At 37.8% G+C, this 22,073-nt stretch overlaps 1 protein-coding gene across 4 annotated transcripts in view; it reads left to right on the plus strand.

Annotated features, from left to right (window-relative positions):
- The first annotated feature begins 390 nt into the window (after nucleotides 1-390).
- The window catches only part of TMEM260 (transmembrane protein 260), a 60,916-nt gene continuing 39,233 nt past the window's right edge, over nucleotides 391-22,073 (plus strand). For 2 of the 4 annotated variants that reach the window (XM_030855084.3, XM_060294846.2), the window contains exons 1-3: nucleotides 433-698; nucleotides 6,040-6,071; nucleotides 6,800-6,951. In XM_030855084.3, the coding sequence (XP_030710944.1) occupies nucleotides 539-698; nucleotides 6,040-6,071; nucleotides 6,800-6,951 (344 nt within the window). In that variant the 5' untranslated portion in view covers nucleotides 433-538. Of the gene's footprint in view, nucleotides 410-432; nucleotides 699-6,039; nucleotides 6,072-6,799; nucleotides 6,952-22,073 lie in introns of those variants that run through there. The other 2 variants (XM_030855090.2, XM_030855083.3) reach the window with 2 other exon arrangements.

The raw sequence follows: 22,073 nt of genomic DNA on the forward strand, positions 1-22,073 counted from the left end.
TAGCACACGAGCTTATAATTACTCGTAGTAAACATGCGATTAATGTATGTTTTGGCTTACTCGGCACTTACTGTGCGCACACGTCCCCTCGGGCTGGCGGTCTGGGGCCCCTCGTGTAGTTCCACCCCACACCGCAGGGGGCAGTCGCGGCCCTTCCTCACGCCCGCTTGGCAACCCGGCTCCTGTCTCTGTCAGACCCGACCAAGTCTCTAGGAAGTTGGGGAGGCCATAGAGACGGAGGCCCTGGGCCCAGGCTTCCTTTCTTAAAAGAAGACTGTCGCTTGTGATGCGCTAGTGGAAAGCATATTATAATTCTGTAAACCCTGGCGCGCGGTACGGCGCCAGAAGGCTGCCTGGGCCTGGCTCCAGCGAGACCCCGCATTTTCTCCCCCCCGCGCCGGCGCAGAAGGTGCGGTCCCGTACGCCCGGCCCGACCCGGAAGCCGCCGCGCGCCGCGCTCGCCCGTCGGCCTGGGGATACCCGGCTGTCCCGAGTCCTGGGGCCTGCCGTGTCCTCCATCCTCGGTCCCCTCTGGCCCATGGGTCTCCATGGCGACGGCGGGGGCCCGGCCGGGGGGCGGGCAGCCCGAGCGGGGCCGCGGCGCTCTGGGGGCCTCCGCGGTGGCGTCGCCGTGTTCGCCGCTGTGGCTGCCGTGTTCACCCTCACGCTGCCCCCCTCGGTGCCGGGGGGCGACTCGGGTAACGTACTCTCAGGGTCGTGCCTCCTGCCCCCCTTCTCTGGTCCGCACTGTCCCCACGAGGTCTGGTCAGCTCGACCCCTCCATCCACCCGCCGGGGCCCCCGCAGGGTTTTGCGTTCCAGAACCAATCTGTGTTTCCATTCGTGTAATTTTTCTGTAATTCTGGTCTCTTTAGTTCTCAGGCTTTCGAGACGGGGCTGGTTGGTTTCGCCTGATGGGACTTACCGACCTCTCTCTCCACTTCTCCGATCATTTTCCTGGACCTGAGTTTTTGCTTTCCATTCCTTTTTAGTCCACAAACATTACTTACTGAGTGCTTATCGTGTTCCAGACAAAAAGACTAACAGGAGTGGTGTACAAGTATCTTGGAGAGTGTTGTAATGCGGGCAGAGACAATACTACTGAATAGCCAGCAACATATTAGGTGGGGAGAATTTAATGGAGACAGTAAGAGGGAAATGTGATTGACAGTGGGGTAGGCAGTGGCTCCATCAGAATGGCTAGTTGGGAAAGGCCTCTGAGGAGGTGATATTTTAGTTGAAACCTGAATGTTGAAAAGGAACCAGCCTTGCAGACTATTTGCGGGAGAACGCCTGAAAGGGTGGAAGCCAGTTGCGGCTTAAAGCTGCTTCTATTGAAAAGCGTGACCCGTGGGCCATTTAAATCACATGAATAATCGTTATGTATTTGGGATGAGAGACAAGATGCAGGCTTTGTTTTGCTGCCAAATTGACCGTCTAATAATGCCTAATAATGATCCGTAATTTTGTTAGAATGGTGCTGTAAATTTGGGTCATGAATGTATAGACTGAAAAAAAACTGAGTGCCCTAGTTCCTGCATAACAAAATACCCCCAAATTGAGTGGCTTAAAACAAAAAACGTTTACTATTTCACATTTTCTGTTGATCAGGAATCTGGGTGCAGTTTAAGTGGGTGCTTTTAGGACAAGGATGCTGTCGTGGTATGGGGTAGGGCTGCAGTCCTCTCAGGGTTCAGCTTAGCGAGGATTAACTTCTAAACCCCATCCAGCTCTTTGCCAAACGGGTTTCTCTGTAAGCTGACTTTTGTCAGGAGGAAGAGATGGCACCTCTGCCTGACAGCTCTGTCATTTCGTAACCTAATCTTGGAAGTGACAGACCACTGCCCTGTTTTATTCTTGGAAGTGAGTCAATATGTCAGCCCACACTCAAGGGCGAGAGGATTACACAGTGAGAATACTGGAGTTGGGAAGCTTTGGAGGCCGTCTTCAAGGCTGCCTACCACACTGGGGATCCTTGATGTTCCTTTTACACGTCATTACCTTGACTCTTTCTTTCATGTCCTATTGAACAAATAGAAGCAATGTTTCATTAGTATAGTGGGGAACGGAGTTACCGTATTTCTAAGGGTTATACTAAATAATAGAAATAGCTTTATAGTTGTGAGAGTTTTGACATTGGAGAGCATTACTCGGAGGTTGAGGAGTTCTGTAACTTTCAAAAAAACATTGACAGTTCTTTACCATGGTTGTTTGAGCCTGAAGGACGGGATTAGGATGAATAATAATAACACTTATTGAGTACTTACTACGTGCCAGTGCTGTTCCAAGTGCTTTACGTGAATTATTTTAATCCTCCCAGCTACTACCCTGTGAGGTAGGTACTATCAATTTCTTTATTTTTATAGATGACAAAACAGTTAAGCTGTGTCCAGAATCACACAGCTAGAAAGTAGAGGCCGTCAAGGAAAGAAACCAAGTAGACTGACTTTAGAACATGCTCTCTTAACCAACCTGTGCTCTAAATTCTTTGTTAAATCTGTCATCACGTATTTAGTGATAAAGTCTATTTAAAATGTACAGTTGTGTTACGGAGCCCAAGCGTGGTCTGCTCACCACATGACAGGCCAATAAATCGAGAGATGTGTTGTTAGAGCAAGGAATAACCACTTGAATTGGAAAGCTAGCAGACCGAGAAGATGGCTGACTAGTGTCTCAAAAAACATCTTCCCTCAATCCAAATTTGAGCTCCTTTTATACAGATGGGGAGGAGGAGGGGCCCACTGCAGTGCCAGCCAATGGCTGAATGGGGCTGCTATAGCTCACACCTGTCCCGCCCCTATTACAGCTGTTGCCTTGTTTTTATTAATACTGTTTTTTTTCCCCCAAAGAATAAAGTTATCTATTCACTTTAAGTTATCAGACTTTTTAGGCATTGTGACTTGTTTAGTTTGACGCTGAATAGTGGTTGCTTCTAATATTTCTATGTTCATTTTTGGGAGTGATAAACTGTTTTCCAAATGTTGCCAGTAAAATTTGTATAATCATGTCTGATGATTTTGTTTATATGTTGAATGTACTGTTCTCTTTGAATTTTGTGTTTATGAAAAATTTTTTTACCAATAAATAGAATACATCTCAAAACCAACATAAAGCATGCATTCTTCTTCCTGATAAGTCTTAAATTACACTCCATGAATCCATCGCATTGTGTGGCCTTGCCAAAGTTTAGTTTTTGCACTGCTTGATACACATAGTTGATGTATGGGCAGGAGCACTCCTGGTCCTGTAGAGGAAAGGGTAGGAATCTAGCCTTCACTTCTATTTGTTATCCTTGGGAAAAATAAATTAGCTTATATATGTGTTTATATATTTTTAAGATACTGTCTTTAACACACTTGATATATGACAATATAATTTTATAATTAATATAAAAAGTATAATACGGAGGGAGCTGGGTTTTGTAAAGGTGAAGCTTCTGCTAACAACTCTGAGCTTGCCACCCATTTGTGTCCCAGATGAAAAAGCTGTGGTTCTCAAACTTGAATGTACTGGAGAATTGCCTGGCAAACTTGGGCCCCAATGCCAGAGGGTTTAGTGTAGGTAGATTTGGGTTATGGTCAAGAAATCTTCATTTTTAAAAGGCATCTGGGTAATTCTGATGCAGGTTGTAGTAGGACTTAACATTTGAGGCAACCCTAGTGTAAAGGGTTGAGGGAAAGCAAGCACCCTTTTATCATATTTACTTTCTCTTTTGTATCATATTCAATTTTAAGAGTCGTGTTTAGCTTTTTATCAAGGGTGCATTCATAGACTTTGAATAGTAGCATCTTTTCTATTTATATTTTAGTTTCACATTTGATAAGAGTTGGTGATGGAGGTTAGTCACATTCCAGGTTCATCTTTTACCAACAACTCCAGCAAAGAATAACAGCATATTGACTTTTCAATGGTAAAAGGAAATTAGAGAAAATAGGCTATTTTTCTTAATGTTAAATTTAATTCTAAGTACATTTTAAATGGAGGAGAATGAATAGCAACCTTGGAAATCTGAACTGAACTGTGCTTCATAGCACCTACAGAAATATAAAGACCAAAAATTGATTAAAGCCATTTGGGACTGAAGACATAAAAAGCAAACCCATTCTAGAGTAAAACTATGAAATACTATAAAATACTGGTAACAGCTACAAAGGGAGGAGTTATTTTAAACATTTTAAAACCATAAACAATTTATTTATATAAGATACAAGAAGGGCCTTTGGCTTGTAAGATGCTCTTGACTATCTCCAGTAAACGTCAAAGATGTCCTTAAGTAAATGACTTAAGTGAGCAGTATCTGTCTTTGGTGCCCTCGGGATTTCTGTGAAGTGAGCAGTCATTCAAGCTGAGATGGGGGTGTCTTGAGTAGCAAGGATGACAACGTCATAGGTCTTTTTGTCAGTCTCTAGGTGCAGGGCTTTCCTGTGTGGCACGAGGAGGGAGAGGTGCTGATGTCTTGACAGAACCCTGAAATGGATAGGATATTTTCAACTTAGTGGAAAAGACAAATGAGAACAACTAACCAGAATAAAAGGCAATCTAAGTGCTAAATAGAGAGGTTCCAGCAGGTTCTATGGAGGAGGAGGAAGTGATTCATTCTGATGGGTGAAGCTGGGGAAGGGTATGTGTAAGGAAAGGTGTCACTGAGAAGGTAGCAACTGAACTAGGCCTTGATGGATTTAGGAGAGAATGCTGGATGAGAAAATGAGTGGTAAGAGGTGCAAAAGAGGACCATTCAGAGGAACAGTGGGTAGTCAGATCTGACAAAGGTGAGCATAGGTTTCATGGACATAAGCCTTGGAAGGGGACCTGGAAGCCATAGAGGGCTTGCATGTCACGCTGAGGAATCAGCTTCATTCAGTACACAGAGAGCAGCCATTGAGCAGTTTTAGTCTAAGGAAACAATCTGACCTCTGGGGAGTGGGGATGGCAGTAATTAGTGATTTCAGTAGGAAGATGAATTGGAATAAAACATTGGTCAAAGCTATCGCTGTAGCCCAGGCCAAAGAGAGGAAGGGTCTAAAATACGGTCAGGGCAGTAGAAATGAAGAGTACTGATATCCACTGAAGGATAGAAAATGGACATTAATACATTTCCCAATAGATAATAGTACTTTCATAAATCATCAATTAATATTGATTGATTTCTTACACTGTACTGTATTAAGTGTATAGGGATAATCAGAAATAGTCCCTGTGCTCTGGATACTTAAAGTATTAACAAATAAGCACTGAATTACTACATCATAGTTTTAGAAGTAATTACTAATGGTGAGGAATTACGAAGAACTATGTAAATATTATGATTTATTGGTTTGAAAAAAATGTACTTTGGTAGTCAAAGCTTACCAAAATAACCTGGAGTTAATAAGAATTTGGCAATTGTTTAAAGATATCCAACATAATTAATGTAGAGGATGTATCCAAATGTCAGTTTAGGGCAGAATGGCACATTTTATAGACTGTTCAAATCTCCAGTGTCTGCACATTTTACATATCATAAGGTTGCATCTTTACCGACAGTTTTGTACTAAATTCTTGAGGGATAATACAGCATTTTACACTAATGCTCTGTAAGAGTTTTTTTATATTTGCAAGGGAAAACAACTTTCAGGAGGGAAAGTAGGCATATTTTTTAAATTGAAGGATAGTTGATCTACAATGTTGTGTTAGTTTCTGGGGTACACCAAAGTGATTCAGTTACACATATTACATATTCTTCATTATAGGTTATTACAAGATATTGAACATGGTTCCCTATGCTATAGGACCTTGTTGCTTAAAATAAGCATTTTTAGAAACTAGAATTCACATATATTTACACTGACCAGTTATTAAAAACTAACAAAGATAGTTTGTTCAGTAATACCTAAGGGAGAACATATTCTGAGACTATTTCATGCTGTTAAATCTCCACAGATTTACAGTTTTATCCAGTCAAATTAATGCAAAACCCCAATGCAAGCATTTGGATTTTGAAAACTTTGGAGGAGTGTCATTTTCTAATAGTAATTATTGGTTTTCCATTATTTTTTCACAGGGGAACTGATCACAGCCGCACATGAGCTTGGAGTAAGTATTAGTTTTATTGTTTAATCAATGCTCTCATTAACAGTTTTAGGAATTAAGAAAGTTTAATTAAGCATGGAGTAAAGTAGATTAATTTATTTTCAAACCCCAGTTTTTAGTAACTTATAAGTACAGTACATGACAATTTACTTTAAGTTTTAAATCCAATTAAACTAAATCATAAAGCAAAGCCTTTACTATATATACAGTAGCTGGCTTATTATCACCCCAAATTTTGTATAAGCTATGGAGAATAAAATAAATCGGGTTAACAGTTTTAATAAGTTTATTATTTAATAAACTTTATTGTGGTGCATGATCCCTTTAGGCAAGACCTTAGGACTGTCAGCATGGTGGTAATCCGATAGCAGTGTGGTCTTTCAACTTACTAACCAATACGATATTTCAGAACCCGTTTTTTTTCAATAGCCTTTTAAATGACCCTAATGTACTGTGAACCCAGAGAACAAACTGCTTAAGAACTGACAATGAAATATGTCACCCTTTCTCTAGGTGACACACCATGTGATAGACCCTGCCAAATCCACTAAAGAAAATATTTATTTGTATTGGCACAAGAGGATTACAATAGAAAACCACTATTCAAACATTTAGTCATTGTCTCTTAATCTTTATACTTGCCTGAGAAAAGCGCTGCTTTTCAATTAAAGCCAGTGTGACTCTTCCTTTACTAGATGAAAACCTTCTGACTGTTGCTAATTTTCCCTTAGGTTGCCCATCCTCCTGGCTATCCTTTGTTCACTCTGGTGGCTAAACTGGCAATTATACTATTTCCTTTTGGTTCGGTTGCCTACCGAGTCAATCTTCTGTGTGGCTTATTTGGAGCAGTAGCTGCAGCATTACTTTTTTTCACCGTTTTCAGGTAAAGTAGTTGATTAGTTAATTTTGACTAATTGGAGATGGCCTATGTACATACATTACAAAAAAAAATCTTTTGTTGCTTGAATGGTTTTTCCTAATCACTCATGTGATTTCACTTTCTCAATTTACAGTAATTTCATATGCGTTTGACTGCTTAAATGATTACACAGTTGGTTCTGCTTCATACAACGGAGAGAAAGTGTCACCAGTTCATTATCACAGTTCTCTGGTTAGGCAGAACTAATAAGGTTTGTCATTTCAGGAAGATGCAGATGGGCCAGTTTAATTCAACAATATAAAGTTCATCTTTTGGTAAATGGTAAATATCACTTAATTACTCATAGTATTGCTGATGGGCAGCTGCCTATCAGGTCCAGAGCTAATACCTAATTATATTGTATTTTAAATATGCACATGTATACTTTTTGAAATGAGGCTGTTAACTAAGGAAATCAATTTAGGTTGTGGTTTTAGTAAGGTTTCACTTTGTTCCATTATTGCTGTAGGGAAGATAGGCGAATTAGACACCACTTACTTCATGATGGAAGGCTTTCTTAGTTTGGAAGGCTATGCTGCTTTTAAAAAAACAGGTCATTAGTTTAGGATATTGCTAAACACATTTGCCTTTGCTGTTTCTCTCTCCTTCGGTATTAACTCAGTCTAACTTATGCCTAAAAGGATTATAGTCAAAAATACAAATTATTTTTCCTGCAAAGGGGAAACCAAGTTAGAACATTTCTTTCAAAAGGTATTGCAGATTTTATTATAAAAACAAGTAATTTTTGTATGTAAATAGAGTATAATTTGAATAGACAATTTCAGATGTCAGTTTTGGAGACTAATGTTTTTATTTACATTTGTCATATCACTGCCCTTTGACTAAATTCTTTGTAAATTCCCTTTTGATTATTTGTAGAAAGGTAAAAGTTACAATAATTATGGCTAAAGCTTACTATTAAATCTATTTGTGGAAAGCTTTCAGATTTAAAGTTGTAATTGTTGATCATTTACTAAACTTTAATCTGTATTATTTAATTTGTTTCTATTTCGGTCTTACAGGTTTTCAGTGATAGCCATATCTTTAAGTATGAAATGTTTAAAATAACATTTCTGCTTGGATTAATTAGTGTTATGAATACTTTCTCTTTCTAAATGATTAGAATAATCATTATTAGAATTGTTCCTTCTGATCCTTTATAATTAAGACTGTCATTTTCTCTGAGAGAAAAACTTTTTATTTTTAAATATCTAGGTTGAAATTTAGAACTTACCTGTCTTTTATTAAATGTATGAGTTTTCGCAAGACATTTAAGACAAAGACATTTTAAAGAAAACTAATACTTGTATTTGTTTTGTTAGTTCATCTGTATTTTAGATTATTTCTACAACATATACATATATTTAAATGCTGTAGCCAGCTCTTAAGCAAGTAAAGTGATTCGTTTTCTAAAACTTTTCCATGTTTTCCACTATATTAATTGTCAATGCCCTTCCACATAAAAACCACTGTAAAAATCATATATAAAAATCTTTATCTTTCCAGAATCCGAATAGTTTGGGACAATAATTTTCCTTTGAGTTGTCCACATTTTAAAATAGCTTTGATTAGTTATTATGCTTGATTATAATGGGTTTTAGATTAGCACACAAGCCTGTGACCCTTTTCTTTTAATATACAGTCTTAATGATAAATTTGTATACTTGCTGACATATGTTTTAAATCAAAAACTCTTCATAGACTAAATTGGATATTTGCATGCTTTTAGTAATCTAGTACTTTGGAAAAGTTGCTTTCTTTCTGAAAAGGGACCTGACAACATTATCTCTTACATACTTTTAATATGAAAATACTTCATTATTTTGAATACAAATAATTGACAAGGTACACGTCCTTTGGGAACAACCTAGTTCAAGTGGCAAATCTGTTTTGTCAAACAATAGCCACCCTTCAGGAAAGAGCAAGCCATCTCTATGGTAATAGGACTAACAGTAGCCTATTGATCCAGTAGAAGAAGACATTATACAATGTCAGCTGGCTTGTTACAATTTCATTTGTCGTATGACCTGAACCTAGCCTTTAAAACCTTCCTTCTGTGAATATAAGCCCAAGAGCAGGACGCGGTTTTTGTGCAGCCATTACAGTGACGGCTTTTTTCCTGTCCCAGTGTACAGTAAATGTATTCCTTCACAGGTTGACTCCTTCACCAGAACTCATTCAGGAGACATTTCACTACTTTATTCATTTGCCGACCAAGTCATCATTCCGTTTTGTTGTTGAATATTGAAGGGTTTTGATCCAGGAGACAGCTGTATTCTTTCTTTCCCCCATCACTTAAGAGAACATTACTGTACATGTAGGATTAGTGCTGACTGGTGTGCAGGAAATTAATTCTTTCAACAGTTTTAGGTTTTTTTCAGGTAATTGTTCACATAGCATTCACTATATTTAGCTCTTGGGGGGGGGTATAAAGACCTTCTGTACCTTTTAAACAAAGATTGTATTTCAAAAGCAAATTTCTGTTTAAATATGTTGATGTAAAAAGCTCCATTTTTTCAGTAAACATGACTTAGATTGAAAGAACAATTTATTCGTTGTTTCCAATTACTTTGTAATTTTTGCTTTTCTTACATCTTGCTTTTAAAAGCCTTTAAGATGTCATTAACACTGCATATTTTGTCAATCTTTCCTAATGGTTGGCAAGAGCTCTTTTATATTTGCTTTGCCCTGATGTAGAAAGCATATGAGTAAAACAGTACATTGAAAGCTGTGTCACTGTAGTTTATTGAATTAAAAATAGTAAGATTGTGGCAGTTGTTTCTGCATGTATTTATTTATGTATTGTCCCCTTCAGGGGTATTTTAAAGCATGCACTATGTTAAGGGAGTTTAATCTATTTCATTTATAGGAAAGAGTATTCATTTTATTAATATGTACATCTGTGCATTTGACTGTACTACAATTAGTGATTTAGAGAAACTGGGATTTTCTCTTTTAAGGCCAATGAAGTAAATGATTTTTTAGTATGATATTTAAAATGTCATATTTGAAATTCACAAATCCTATTAATATAAAATTTTAAAAGTTATAGGTATGTAAATCACTAATAGGAACATCATTTAGCTTTCCTTAGTACTTGAATTTCAAAATTGTTTTCTAAGAAACCTCAAACTAGATCCTATATACTTAGTAAGGAAGGAGTACTGAAATCACTGTAATTAATATCAACATGCTTACATTTCATATGTTCTGGTAACACTGAAATAGAATGGAGTCTGTTGATAGTATCATATAAAAATTCTTTACTTGAGGGAAGATTTAAATTGCTTATGATCTCAGGTGAGGGCATGTCTTGTATCATGTATTTTGATAGTTACAGGGCAGGGAATATATTTTCAGCAGGCTTGAGAGTCAGCATATCCTTTTCAAGCTAGTATGGGCCAGATGGAACTATAGAAGAATTCATTGAACAATATTTGTTACACACTCATATGAATCGAAAGTAAAATTCCTTTAGTTTTTATAATCAAAATTCAGTGCTTATTTTAAAGAAAGTAAGACAAAGTTACTATTCAATAAACAGTTTTTCTAAAAGGCACTGTTTCAGGAAACTTGCATAAAAAAACTTTCTAACACCATTAACATTGTACAGTAAGAAATCAGATCTCTTAATGTCAAGCAGGTTCCCTAGAATATATGAATATTAATTATAATTAAAGGTATCTTGAAACTATGCCTGCTTACTACAAAGAACTTACAACCAATTTCAGTGATATTTAAATATCTCCTGGAAGACTGTTTTGTGCCAGTATTTTATTTATGCATATTTTATTTTTTATAAGTTATGTATTCCTAAACATTATGCCGCTGCTAAAAATTAATTTTATTAAACTTTTGGAACAGGAACACTTGATTCTGAGCACTGTGTCTGCTGTTCTTATAGCTTCAGCTAAGATTCCATTCAATAAAAATCGAAAATTAAAATGCCATACCTTAGAGAACGTAGAATCTCCTGCTTAAGGAGACGTTTGGATTTTCCAGCTCAAAGAGTATTTTAGATTATTGCCATAGAGAATAATGTGAAGCTCTTCTAATTTCAGAGGTAACTATGCATAAGTAACAAATAGTCACCAAGTTTTTGTAGTTGAAGAAGAATGGAAAGTACTGGAGTATTAATTTCTATTCAGGAGAATATCTATCTTGATCCCTGGTTAATTGATCATATATTTCTCTCATACTTGTATTAAAATTGCATTGACTCAGACTGGCTAAGCATATTAAGAGCTTGGTTCATTTGCATTTTCTTATAAGTAGAGGGACATATTAGGCTCAAATAGCATTTCGTTTTGAAGGGAAAAAAGCAGGGCAAAAACTCTTTTTTAAGACTGTAGAGTCTCTTCTGACAGCTAGTCAGAGTTAGAATTAGTTCAAGGAAATGTTAATAATGCATTGCCTGGCCTAATCCCTTTGATATCACCAGGTATCCTCCTGTTCATGGGTTAATTGCTTTAAAAGCGAAGGCAATATTCTGAGCGGTGGGCCGCTTCACCTTTTCACAGCTGTTACCATTGAGTGACAACTAAATCCCATGTGTAAGATGAGGAAGAGCTCAATCTCCAATTGGGAGAAAATTTATGTAAACCACAATCCCTTCAGAATGTGCGGAAGTCATAGACTTTCTTGATTTACTCTGCTTTTCCCAGAAAGCTCTATTGTTCACTTTCCTAAGTCCCATCAACCCTTTGTAGCAGAATATCACAGCGGCAGCAGATAGCTTGAAATATATAAATGCTATCATAGCTCTGATTAATAGCAGTGCTTATGAGTCAAGTCTGATAACAGTGCAGCTCTCCACTCAATTTCAGATACTGCTAATGGAATCTGTCTTCTCCAATTGTAATATGAGAAGGCCTAATTTGCCATGGAGCTTGGAGCTGTCACCAGTAGGGGATTGTGGGGTCAGATGGGAGCTGCCAGGTTTTTGCCCTGCAGCTTGTATCTCTCACTTTGAATAGAGCAGCCCCCTGCCTGCCAGTTAGCTGATAGGCTGCCGTGGGGTTTATGCCACTATATACAATAGGAAAGGGCTACATAGGCTGACTTTATAATTGTGAAGCTAGCTCATATTTCCACAGCTACTGTGCTGCATAATTTCTAATAAGTGGTTTTAACAAACGTCAGATTATGAAAAGTTTCCTCAATTACAGAAACTTATAAAACATTTAAATTGCTAAATCTGTTTCCTGCCGAGATTTGGCCACTGGAACTAGTCATCAGTCATTATGGCTATAATAATAAATGCATATATTTCTTAAAGCTACAAATAAACTTATAAACCATAACTCATATAGATTTGCTGCTTTTCAAAGCCATAAAAAGTAGAAAACAGTCTTAATGAATTGAAATATTATAATATACTTCATAACTTCGCATAATAAGACTACTTTATATTAAATCTCTGTTGTTTAGTAAGTTAGTGTTGCTGATGAAAGTAGTTTAATACCCTCATTCTGTTGATCTTAGTTATTTGGATCTTTTACGTTTACTTCATATACCTTTAGTATATAACATTTTAAAAATTATGCAGCATTTTCTAAGTTTTCAGTTAAAAAGGACTTTGAGAATAATACGCTGGACTATACTTTTAACCAATTTCAGTTTTGCTACTGAATACAAAATACACTGTCAAGATTGAGTAATAAGCTAATCTTGAGGCTTTGTGTGCGTGCTTTTTTCTTTCCTTTTTTAAATTAGTTTATTTGTTTATTTTTGGCTGTGTTGGGTCTTTGTTGCTGTGCACGGGCTTTGGGCTTTCTCTAGTTGCGGCGAGCGGGGCTACTCTTCGTTGTGGTGCGCGGGCTTCTCGCTGCGGTGGCTTCTCTTGTTGTGGAGCACGGGCTCTAGGCGCGCAGGCTTCAGTAGTTGTGGTTCATGGGCTTAGTTGCTCCAGGGCATGTGGGATCTTCCTGGACCAGGGCTCAAACCCGTGTCCCCTGCATTGCCAGGCAGATTCTTAACCACTCTGCCACCAGGGAAGCCTAAGGCCTTGTGTGTTTTTAAAAATTTCAAACAAAATTGATGAAAATCTGTAATTTGGGAGTTATTTTAAGCTAGGCTGTACCTTAAGATATTGCCTCCCATAGTGCAAGTCATTTGGCATACTATGGAAACTTGGTAAAATGTAAAGTAAATGATGGTGATTCCTATAAAGCTCAGTTCATTGTTTTCCTTTTAGATATTTGGGTATAAGGTTGATGAGCTGTAATAAAGTGAATTGTTCTAAGCCTTGACTAGTTTCATCATTTATTGGTTAGTGAACAAATTTTAATTCTAATGGAAATTGTGTAATTACATTTTATTTATGGAAGCTATTCATAATCTTGTTCCTTCCATTTCACTTGTGCCTTTTTCCTTTTCGAAGCCTTTTCCATTTTTTTCCCAAGTTTATTTAGTGGTTTTAAATCAGGAATAATACTTTGTATTTTTCCTTTCAGTGTACTGGTAGTTGATATTTACGTAGCTGAAAATTCAGGGTAGAACAGTTTTCTTCCTTTTGATAGAATCGCATGGAACAGAGTAAACCTTGGTAGGATTTTACCTGGAGTGAAAGTAAATTTTTATAAAATATAGGAAAATGGGATTACTTGCAAATTTACTAAAGATGGAAATGTTTTATATTATTTTTTAGGTGCAGTGATGGTGGCTTCAGAGGTAGAACTTTAATATACCATGTCCTCAATTATTGATTTATTAGGTCTAAACTTGAAAATGACAAGAAAAAATTTAGATTCTACTGCTCTCCAAATGCCCACTGACTATAATTTGCCCACCTGGAACACGTTAGATACTCAATACGTATTTGTTGAAAGGGTCTTGAGTGAACTGCCACTCAATGAGAAAGGTTCAGCTGAAACTGAAAACCTTTCTTGTCAGTAGCTTAGCTTCCCAGTTTGACCATCTCCAGGTACATTGAAGAGAGAAATATATGGGTGTTGACTTTGTGAATGGGAGCCAGAGATAACATTTGTATGATCTTCATGAACAAGACCCAGAAAGATAAGAACCTGGGAGGACAGGGGCAGTAGATTTGCCACTAATTGTACCCTGCTTTACCATATGTCTTCCCTGTAATCCACTGCATTTTTTTTAAAGTTGTGAATATGAGTTGACACTAATAATAATTTATTTAACAGTAATGCTCAGATGCTGCATTGTGGCCTTCCTACTCGATTCTACTTACTTCAAGGAGGAGTTTTCAGTGTTGAAGGAAAGTAGTGTACCCTCCATGTTGGGTTCTTTGCACACAGGTAACACTGAAGACAAATACATTCATGAATTTTATGAGGCACGTCAAATGTGTGTTCTGAAAGAATTTCAGGTTTCTGTTATTTGCCTTTTGATTGAGGGTTAGACAAACATGTGACTACACATGAAAATCAAATACTGTGTAGCGGAAAGAAAAATATACCTTATCATCAACAGCAAACCTGTGTCAATGGTGTAAATTGTAACCTCCTGATTTATCCATTGTGTCAACAGATGAATAGTATTCCATAAGTGAGAAAACTGCTGCACACTCAGTACCTTTCTTAGGAATCTCATGTGGGCCTTACAGAATTCTGAGCCTCACATTTGTCAGGATGCTCTTAAAAGCATCACATATTCCTTACCCTAGTGGAGAATTTCTGTCATTGGCATTTTCTGGGGGAAATTTTAAATACTTAACCACCTTTCCCATACTATCTGTCATACTCTTGGTATATCTTTTCTCAGTGACTGACCACTGTGATCTCCTGGAATGTGAACTACATGGTTTTAGTGTTAGCCCAAGTTAAAAATAATTAGGAAAATGTATTTACTGCCAATATACTGCAAAATATATTTTATATATAACATATTTGTAAGATATTTATTTATATAAAACATACTTCAATGACTTTTAGATTATTTGTTATTTTGAATCATCCATATCATTACCTTACTCTGTTAATGTGAGACCTTGAAAATTAAGCATGCCTCTCTAATAGTGTAAAAACTTGATTTTGATTGTTGGCATGTGACTATCTTTTAAAATACAATGGTTGTTTTAGTAAAATTTCACAGTAATGTTTGAAGTGTGTGTTCTTCATATAGCCTTGTAAGGTGTTATCTTTCTGTAAGTCAGGTTAGATTCTGAGAACATGTATTTCACTTGAAGAAGTATCTCCCTTGATATCCTTCTATGAGGCTTCATGAGCCTCTAGATTGGGAATAGAAAACAGTTTTTTCTCATATTATATATAACTTATCATGAGGTGTTCTTTAGTTCAAGTGGAAAACAGTTTAGATTATTTTGCCATTTATTAGTGAGTTCTGCTGAAAACAGTTCTCATTTTATTCACAACCTCACTTGAATTTCCCCTTTTTTTCCCTCCAGCTTCCTATTAGTGTGGTTGAAGTAGGTTCATCAATTTCAGTAGAAAAATGTACATCTTTTAATTTTAATGAGCTAATTTTAAGATGTCACTTTAGCATATTAAGGGTAAATAAATTCATTAATTCCTTAGTTGCTTTTTAAAAAAATAATAATTACTTAAGCATATTTATTTAAAAGAATGAAATGAAAATTGAAAGTAGGCCTCCTTGACTGCTAAGTGAAAACACAATGGTGTTTTTGATTATGCCAGTTTTCTTTGGGAAAAAAACCCTTCATACTTAGTCTACAGATAGATGACAATTGTTTTGTCTTATTTGGGAGGTACTTATATGTATACTGCATCTGTACATTTGACTTTATGGACGATTCCAAACAGCTCATTTTGTGGGCTTAGGACAACAATTTCATTTAAAACTCATGTTTAAATAACAATATCAGATTAGATATTCCTTTCATATATGTTTGAAAGAAATATTGCTTAGCCAGAAATTTGGACTACCAATTCATGTACCATTATTTATGCATAGTGTTTCACTCTACTTATATAATCTAACTCTGCCAAAAAATTACAAATATATGTTGTAGCCTTTTCAGGGGAAAAAAAATGCAGAATGTGTGTTCTGGTTAGAATTATTGCCCAAAAGAGTTAGATTACAACTAACTTGTTTAATCACTCATTTTGGGGAACCCTTCATCGAGAAGGCTCATAATTGGTCCAACTCATAACAAAGGCCCCAGCAATCAAAACAGATGATGGATTAATTAGAGGCTTTAAGAAGTCAGTAGCCAACAAACACATGAAAGAATGCTCAACATCATTAACCATTAGAGAAATGCAAATCAAAACTACAATGAGATATCATCTCACACCGGTCAGAATGGCCATCATCAAAAAATCTACAAACAATAAATGCTGGAGAGGGTGTGGAGAAAAGGAAACCCTCTTGCACTGTTGGTGGGAATGTAAATTGATACAGCCACTGTGGAGAACACTATGGAGGTTCCTTAAAAAACTAAAAACAGAACTACCATACGACCCAGCAATCCCATTAACTGGGCATATACCCTGAGAAAACCATAATTCAAAAAGAGTCTTGTACCAAAATGTTCATTGCAGTTCTATTTACAATAGCCAGGACATGGAAGCAACCTAAGTGTCCATCAACAGATGAATGGATAAAGAAGATGTGGCACATATATACAATAGAATATTACTCAGCCATAAAAAGAAATGAAATTGAGTCGTTTGTAGTGAGGTGGATGGACCTAGAGTCTGTCATACAAAGTGAAGTTAGTCAGAAAGAGAAAAACAAATACCGTATGCTAACATATATATATATATATGGAATCTAAAAAAAAAAAAAATGGTCACAAAGAACCTAGGGGCAAGACGGGAATAAACACACAGACCTACTAGAGAATGGACTTGAGGATACGGGGAGGGGGAAGGGTAAGCTGGGACAAAGTGAGAGAATGGCATGGACATATATACACTCCCAAACATAAAATAGATAGCTAGTGGGAAGCAGCTGCATAGCACAGGGAGATCAGCTCGGTGGTTTGTGACCACCTAGAGGGATGGGATAGGGAGGGTGGGAGGGAGGGAGACGCAAGAGGGAAGAGATATGGGGACATATGTATAACTGATTCACTTTGTTATAAAGTAGAAACTAACACACCATTGTAAAGCAATTATGCTCTAATAAAGATGTTTTTTAAAAAAAGTATTCAGTAGATTCATAGAATTCGTGCCATTTTTAAAAAAACTGATAAACAGATTTAAAACAGTGCTTGCTAAGTCATCTTTTCTTTTTAATTTATTTATTACTTATTTGGCTGCATCGGGTCTTAGTTCCGGTATGCGGGATCTTTCGTTGCAGCGTGCAGGCTCTTTGTTGTGGTGCACAGGCTTCAGAGCACGCAGCCTCAGTAGTTGTGGCATGTGGGCTCTCTAGTTGTGGCACATGGGCTCCAGAGCGCATGGGCTCAGTAGTTGCAGAGCGTGCGCTTAGTTGCCCTGTGGCATGTAGGATCTTAGTTCCCTGACCAGGGATTGAACCTGTGTCCCTGCATTGGAAGGTGGATTCTTAACCACTGGATCACCAGGGAAGTCCCGCTAAGTCATCTTATTTGCTTAAAAAGTTTAAGACCAGATTCACCTACAGACATATTTGTCAATGTGATTTTTGCAGCATCACTTAGATAAGTCTTCTGCACATTTAATGTCTTTTTCTATCTCAAATTCGCAGTGGCTTATTTATATGAATGGTTCATTGATATTTGCCTCAAAAAGACATAAAATGGAAACTTTGAGGTATTTCGTTTGAAATTTCACAGAAGTTTGAGAAACTGTAAGGGATCTTCTTTACACATCAGTGTGAAAGGCAATATGAGTAACTGTGAACCTTCCATATTTTATTTTTTGCTTTGAAATATTTGTGTTACAGACAAGGAATAAATCAAGAAATATGAAAAAAACTTTTAAAGTAAATTATTATTTCTATACTGTTACCAAAAGAATATTTAAACACTTGAATTAAAGTACAGAATGATGCAATGATTATTCCCTAGTTTCTGAAAGATATATCCATATGGACCTCACTTTATTTTTAAAAAATCAACGTAACAAAATACAATGAATCTTTTAGTTTTTTTCCCTTAATCGCATTTGTTACTAAAACATCACTTTTATAACAGTAAAGAACAGCAGTGATAAAGGACATGGTCCTTAAAAGAAACAAAATTTACTCCACTACCAAAACATCTTTTCTTTCGATTTTTTACAATTAAAAAAGAATAATTTCTAAGTAATGGCATAAGTTATTTTATAAAGCATTACTAGAGATGGTTGGACTTAGGTTGCGGTAATTAGAAACCATTGCTATTTGGATATTTGAAGAGCATTAAAAACTGAAGATAAAGTGTATCTGAAATTATATATATATATATAAACATTTAGTTTTCAAAAAGTCATATAGCTTTTCTATATGGGATACACAAATACACATATATGTAAAGTGCAATATACTTTTACCTTTTAAAAAGTGCTAAAATGCTGACATGGCTATCTAGTGGTATCAGTAATCCAAAAATAATTCTCTTGGAGAGTTTTAAGTTCCTCACATCTGGTTTCCTTCCTATGTTTTGATTAGGTTACAGTTAAAATATTCTGTTCCTCAGAAATACAGAAAAATCTACCTATTCAGTACCCATTTATTATGTTTAATGAGAATTGGGAGATGGAGCAACTACCCTAGTCTTGGTGAAAGTACTTTCGGGAAAACTTCTTGGAAAGGTGATGCCCATATTGAGTTGTACACAATGAGTGGCAGTGGCCAAGTGAAGGCAGAACCATGTTCCAGATACAGAGAACCTCCTATGCAGAGAAACCCAGAGGTGGAGGAGAAAGAGCCTATGAGCACAAGGACTTAACAAGTCATTCAGTGTTGCTGGAGCACAGCTCGAAATGGGTTATGTCAAAAATGAAGCTACAGGTGGACTGAGACCAGATCACGAAAATCCTTGTCTGTTGTCATGGGGAGCTTGGAATATGCTTGATAGTCAGAGAGGAATCCTTAAAGGGTTGAAGGCAGAAAAGTTCAAGATCAGATATGCTTGAGGTCCCTCACTCTGGTGGCAGTGGTGGGCCTAGCACTGGAAGCAGGCAGCACGCAAAGCTGCAGTATTGGTGTGAACCCGAGGTGTGGATTCAGATGAGCTGAACTAGGGCAATGGTGATGTGGGTGGAGAGAAGAGCGTGAGTTTTTAAAATGTTGATGAAGTACAGTTGGCAGGATGTGATATGTTTTGCAGGGAGAAGGGGAGAGGAGCTCTGATGATGACTCCTAGGTCTCTTAACTTAGATAACTAAACGAGGAAGATAATGAAATTTACTAAGATAGAGAACACGGGAGCAGGAATTATTTCAGGGAGGGGGATGAGAAATCAGTTTTGCATGTACGGACACTGAGGTTCTATGGAATGTCCAGAGTTGGGGTGGCTTTGTGGTGACGGTACAACAGTAAGTTGGGGATAAGGTAAGTTCAAAACTAAGGGAGAGGCATTTCTGGAGACATTTGGTTCCTTTAGTTTGTAGCTGGCAGGTGAAATCAAGATGGTGAATAAAGTCACCCAGGCAGAGCAGAGTGAGAACAATGTCCTGAGAAAAAAATCTTGGGAAACGCTGGCTTTAAAGGAGTTAAATGCAAGAAGAGGAGCCATTTGGAGAAAACACATAAGGAAGATCCAGAGCCATAGAAGGAAACCCAGAGGATGTGAGGTCCAGATGTCAACTCAATGAGTGTGGCTGTGGGAGTGACCCAGGGCAGCAGAGGGGTCCCCAGAGCCTGTTGTATTTGGCAGTTAGATGGTCATTGGGGACCCCAGTGAGAACAATTTTAGTAGAGAACCAGGGTGAGAACAGAGGGTGGAGGCTGCAGATGTGGACAGTGTGAAGCCAATCCTGAGCCTCACCGTAACCCTGAAACTTGCCTTCAGAAAAGCATCCTCGACATCAGCTTGCTCTTTAGTCATTTATCTCATCTCAATAAGGTGAAACGAAGCATGCGCAGATAATGTGTATACCGTGAACAATATAATGAGACTGCCTGCCTACAGAGTCAGTGAATGAACTGGAGACCTCCGAAGTCTTCAGAACCCCCTCATCCTCACCATTGCTGACATTATCCTTTGACGGGTTAGCCAGTCACAGACCCAGCTTGCTGTATACTCACGTGGGGGGCACATCTCCTCGTTAGCCTGCGTGTGATGTGGCACTGGGCCACACACCTGTCTTCCTACACCGGGCTCACCCTGCAGACTTATTAATGTATGATGTACTGCTTGTCTTTTGAGAAAAATGCTTAATTTTAATGGAGACCTAGATCCCTCCATTTAATGGAGACCTAGATCCCTTTGCTCATCTTTTTGATCCCTCCATCAGCCCCCTGCTGGCTCTGCTTCCATCCCCATCCAATGTAGACCCTGTGGTTCATACTTGAACACCTTTCCCTCTTGTCCTTCTGTCCTGCTTACCTAGTAAAGCCCCTAACCCCAGCTCCGTCCAGCCTGCCCAGGCCCAGCTCAGGCTGCTGCAGACCTTTCCACAGACATGCGGACCGAGGCTATACTGCCGCATATCCATAGCCCCTGCGGTCTCCAGCCTCAGCTGAGCGTTTATTATTACGTGTTATTTGCTACCTACAAGTCCTTGTTATGTAGCCCTCCTCAGCCTGTGGAGTTTTCTCACAACAGATGTTTCAAATTATCTCTACTTTTCTTAATCCATTAATTTGTACATGTTACGTGGTCAGTAAATGTTGGTTGATTCTGAATCTTAGTATGAAGTAACACACTGCCTTTTAAAGGCAGTGTGTTCAAACGTGTGTGTTTGAAGAGACATTCACAGTTTGACTTATAAAAGGCTGTTGGAATCAAAGAACTTCTCACAGGCTTAGCCTATATACCTTATTTTATGGAAAACATAAATAGTAAAATGACGAGGCCTCCAAAATGTCTTAGTATATTCTCTTTATGGATGCACGCGTAACTTTCTGCTCTTAAGCATACCTGCCGTCTCTTCCGTGTCCCACAAAGCTCTGACAAGCATTTATTTTAAGCATTTAAGCATTTATTTTCAGAATTTCCTCACACAGTTTTTCTTGAAGACTTAATAGAAATAATAAACAGGGAAGGCAGGTTGTTTTAGTCAGGATTCTTGATTGCAAGCAATTGACTCTGGCTGTGTTTAGCAAAAAAGAAACATATTGAAAGGAAGTTGGGAAGAATGCTACAACTCAATAATAAAAAGACAACACAATTTTAAAAATGGGCAAAAGATCTGAATAGACATTTCTCCAGGGAAGATGTACAAATGGCCAATAAGTGCTTAAAAAGTTGTGCAACATCATTAGCCATTAGGGAAATGCAAATCAAAATCTCAATGTGAGGGACTGCCCTAGTGGCGCAGTGGTTAAGACTCTGCGCTCCCAATGCAGGGGGCCCGGATTCGATCCCTACTCAAGGAACTAGATCCCACATGCATGCTGCAACTAAGAGGTCGCATGCCTCAACTAAGGAGCTGGAGAACTGCAACTAAGGAGCCCGGCTGCCATGACTAAGGAGCCTGCCTGCCACAACTAAGACCCAGCGCAACCAAATAAATGTTTTTTTAAAAAATGCTTTAAAAAAAAAATCTCAGGGAGATACCACTTCACACCCACTAGGATGGCTAGAATCAAAAAATCAGATAACAGGTGTTCACTAGGTTGTGGAAAAATCAGAACCCTCATCCATTGCTAGTGGGAATGTAAAATTATGTAGTGACTTTGGAAAACAGTCTAGCAGTTCCTCAGATGATTAAATGGGTTGCCATAGGCTCCAGCAATTCCACTCCTAGTTACATACCCTAGAGAAATGAAAGCATATGTCCACACAAAAACTTGTACACAAATGTGTATAGGCGCACTATTCATAGTAGGCAAAAGGTGGAAACAATCCAAATGTCCATCAACGGAAGAATGAATAAGCAAAATTTGGTATATCTATACAGTGGAATATTAATTCAGCCATAAAAAGAAATGAGATACTGATACTACAAGTTGGATGAACCTCGAACACGTTGTGCTAAGTGAAAGAAGCCGGTCACAGAAGTCCACATATTCTATGATTCCATTTATAAGAAAGCCCAGAAGAGGGAAATTCACAGACA

Source organism: Globicephala melas, chromosome 2, assembly GCF_963455315.2.
Source record: "Globicephala melas chromosome 2, mGloMel1.2, whole genome shotgun sequence".
Classification (NCBI taxonomy): Eukaryota; Metazoa; Chordata; class Mammalia; order Artiodactyla; family Delphinidae; genus Globicephala; species Globicephala melas.